Genomic DNA, 2,500 nt, shown 5'->3' with positions numbered 1-2,500 from the left:
TCTTTTCTTTTCTCTCTTTTGTGCTCTCTCCTCTCCCTCTCTCTTTGTCCCATTCCTTTGTGTTCTCTTTCTTTCCATTCTCAGCCTCTCTCTCTCTCTCTCTCTCTCTCTCTCTCTCTCTCTCTCTCTCTCTCTCTCTCTCTCTCTCTACCTCATACACTCTCATAGGCACTCACACCTCATTCCCAGCCCCAAGCAACCCTAGACTCCCACACACACCCTCTCCCTCACACACACACACACACTCACGCACACGCACACACACACACACACACGCACACGCACTCACACACATACACAACACACACACACACACACACACACACGCACACGCACACGCACACACACACACACACACGCACACACGCTCACTCAACACTCACACACCCTCACATACACGTCCATGCTGTACTATACACACTCTGTCATACTCCCTGAACTCTTTGACCAGCATTATTATCACGCCATGCGATCACGCTATTGTCCATGTGCCCAGACCCTCCCTGCCCTCACATACAGAATAAACATCTTCTCTACGCCTGGCCTCACTGCTGTGTACCGTACGCTGGGAAGCACAAACAAAACTGACTCAATCATACACGCAGATACACTCGCACATACGGTGCATGCACGCATGGGAAGCACAAACAAAACCGACTCTCTCATACACACAGAGGGCCCTGCCGTGGCTCAAATGGTAGGGCACTCGTTTGCTATGCGGCCGACCCGGGTTCGATTCCCGACCTGGGTCCTTTGCCGACCCTTCCCCATCTCTCTCTCTCTCCACTCACTTCCTGTCATTCCCTTCACTGTCCTGTCAAATAAAGGCAAAAAAGCCCCCAAAAATATATATACAAAAAATATATACACCCGCACATATGCACGCATGCAGGCACGCACACATACACTACATACAGATTATCACAAAAAGACCCACAACCCTGTTTGTCTTCTCTGATAGGCAAATGGATACAGAGAGACATGTACTGCGCACACAAATACTAGTTCTCTCTCACACACACTCTGGCCCACAGTCTCGCACACACACACACACACACACACACGCGCACACATGTACTGTTGGCAAATCACACATTCTGTCAGGTTCCTGTTTGATGTTCCGACACCTGTTGGGTCGCGAGGCGCTGGAATCGCACACAACGGTCGGCCACAGATATGCCAGTCATTTCCCCCCTCCTTTGTCAGAAATAGCATTGTTAATCTTTTTGTCTCGCACCCTTCTCTTTTCTTTTCTTCTGGGGCCCAGGCTGCCACAGAGAATGCTTTAGGGTTTTTCACTGGCACGATCTTACGGATTCCTCTCTCTCTCTCTCTCTCTCTCTCTCTCTCTCTCTCTCTCTCTCTCTCTCGATCTTGTTCTCTCTCTCTCTCTCTCTCTCTCTCTCTCTCTCTCTCTCTCTCTCTCTCTCTCTCTCCAGAGCTTTTAAATGTTCAACACTTATCACCTGAGGGGCACCCTCTGGGTACAGCAGGAGCTATGCTTTGCTTGAGAAATGTAGTCACTTCAGTTTCTTCAGTTCAATAGAGGACATGCCGCTTTTAATGAGGTTTAATGAAGGCCTAATTGTGGTTTCATTAAGGTGATTTTCGGGTAAAACCTGCTAATGGTGGCACTACTCGCTCTGTTCTGTCTCACTAAAATGGCTGATGGAGTAGAATTATGAGAATCGATTTAGATTTTCTCATGTGTAGTTCCTGAAATGATCTCATATCCCATTATATGCACCTGATATACACAGGATCTGGAATCACACCATTCCACTAGCCCAGACTAACTATTATCAATATAATGAAATATCCATAACAAAGCTGTATAACCTAACATAGTGTATAACCAAAATATGAAGTTTGGATGAAAAGTTGACAAGAAGTTGTGAATTGTACAACATGTGTGTACCGTATAGTGAGAATGTCAGTGACTATCAGGTTGACTCTGAGAATGTTGACGACTCTGCATCATCGTCCCGCGTCGCCATATAAAGTCTGGTGCCTTTCTGTGGTCACGCATTGTGTGGTCACGTTGCGATGCCGTGCATGTCTTTAAAGTGTGGTGCTGAGTGTGTCGTGTCCCTTGCTGCCTGTTTCCAGGGCGATTACAAGGAGGGGTCGCGGGGTGAGCGCCTGACCCCGTCTGAGCGCGGCGAGGAGCGACAGGTGCTGAGGGGGGCCGAGGACCTCATCTGCAGCGACTCTGAAGGTATGGACACGCACGCGCGCACACACGTGCACACACGTGTACACACACACTATCCCTTCCATCCCCTAAGCACACTTTTTTAAGTCAACTTCGGTGTGTGCGAGTGTGTGCGTGCGTGCGTGTGTACGTGTGTACTTGTGTGTGTGTGTGTGTGTGTGTGTGTGTGTGTCCATACCTTCGTAGGTGTGTGTCTATACCTTCGGCGTGTGCAGGCATGTGTTAGTGTATGTGTGTGTACAGTGTAATTGTATATCAGCACGATAAACAATTTAGTCACATTTA

At 48.3% G+C, this 2,500-nt stretch overlaps 1 protein-coding gene across 3 annotated transcripts in view; it reads left to right on the top strand.

The window, feature by feature from the left end:
- LOC134462375 (transcription factor SOX-13-like) overlaps positions 1–2,500 on the top strand; it is a 44,076-nt gene that overhangs the window by 34,732 nt on the left and 6,844 nt on the right. For all 3 annotated transcript variants that reach the window (XM_063215369.1, XM_063215368.1, XM_063215367.1), the window contains exon 11: positions 2,110–2,218. In XM_063215369.1, coding sequence (XP_063071439.1) covers positions 2,110–2,218 — 109 coding nt within the window. The remainder of the gene's footprint in view (positions 1–2,109; positions 2,219–2,500) is intronic.

Source organism: Engraulis encrasicolus, chromosome 14 (genome assembly GCF_034702125.1).
Source record: "Engraulis encrasicolus isolate BLACKSEA-1 chromosome 14, IST_EnEncr_1.0, whole genome shotgun sequence".
NCBI lineage: Eukaryota > Metazoa > Chordata > Actinopteri > Clupeiformes > Engraulidae > Engraulis > Engraulis encrasicolus.
The sequence above is the reverse complement of the archived record's forward strand: the minus strand, read 5'-3'. Positions and strand labels throughout refer to the sequence as shown.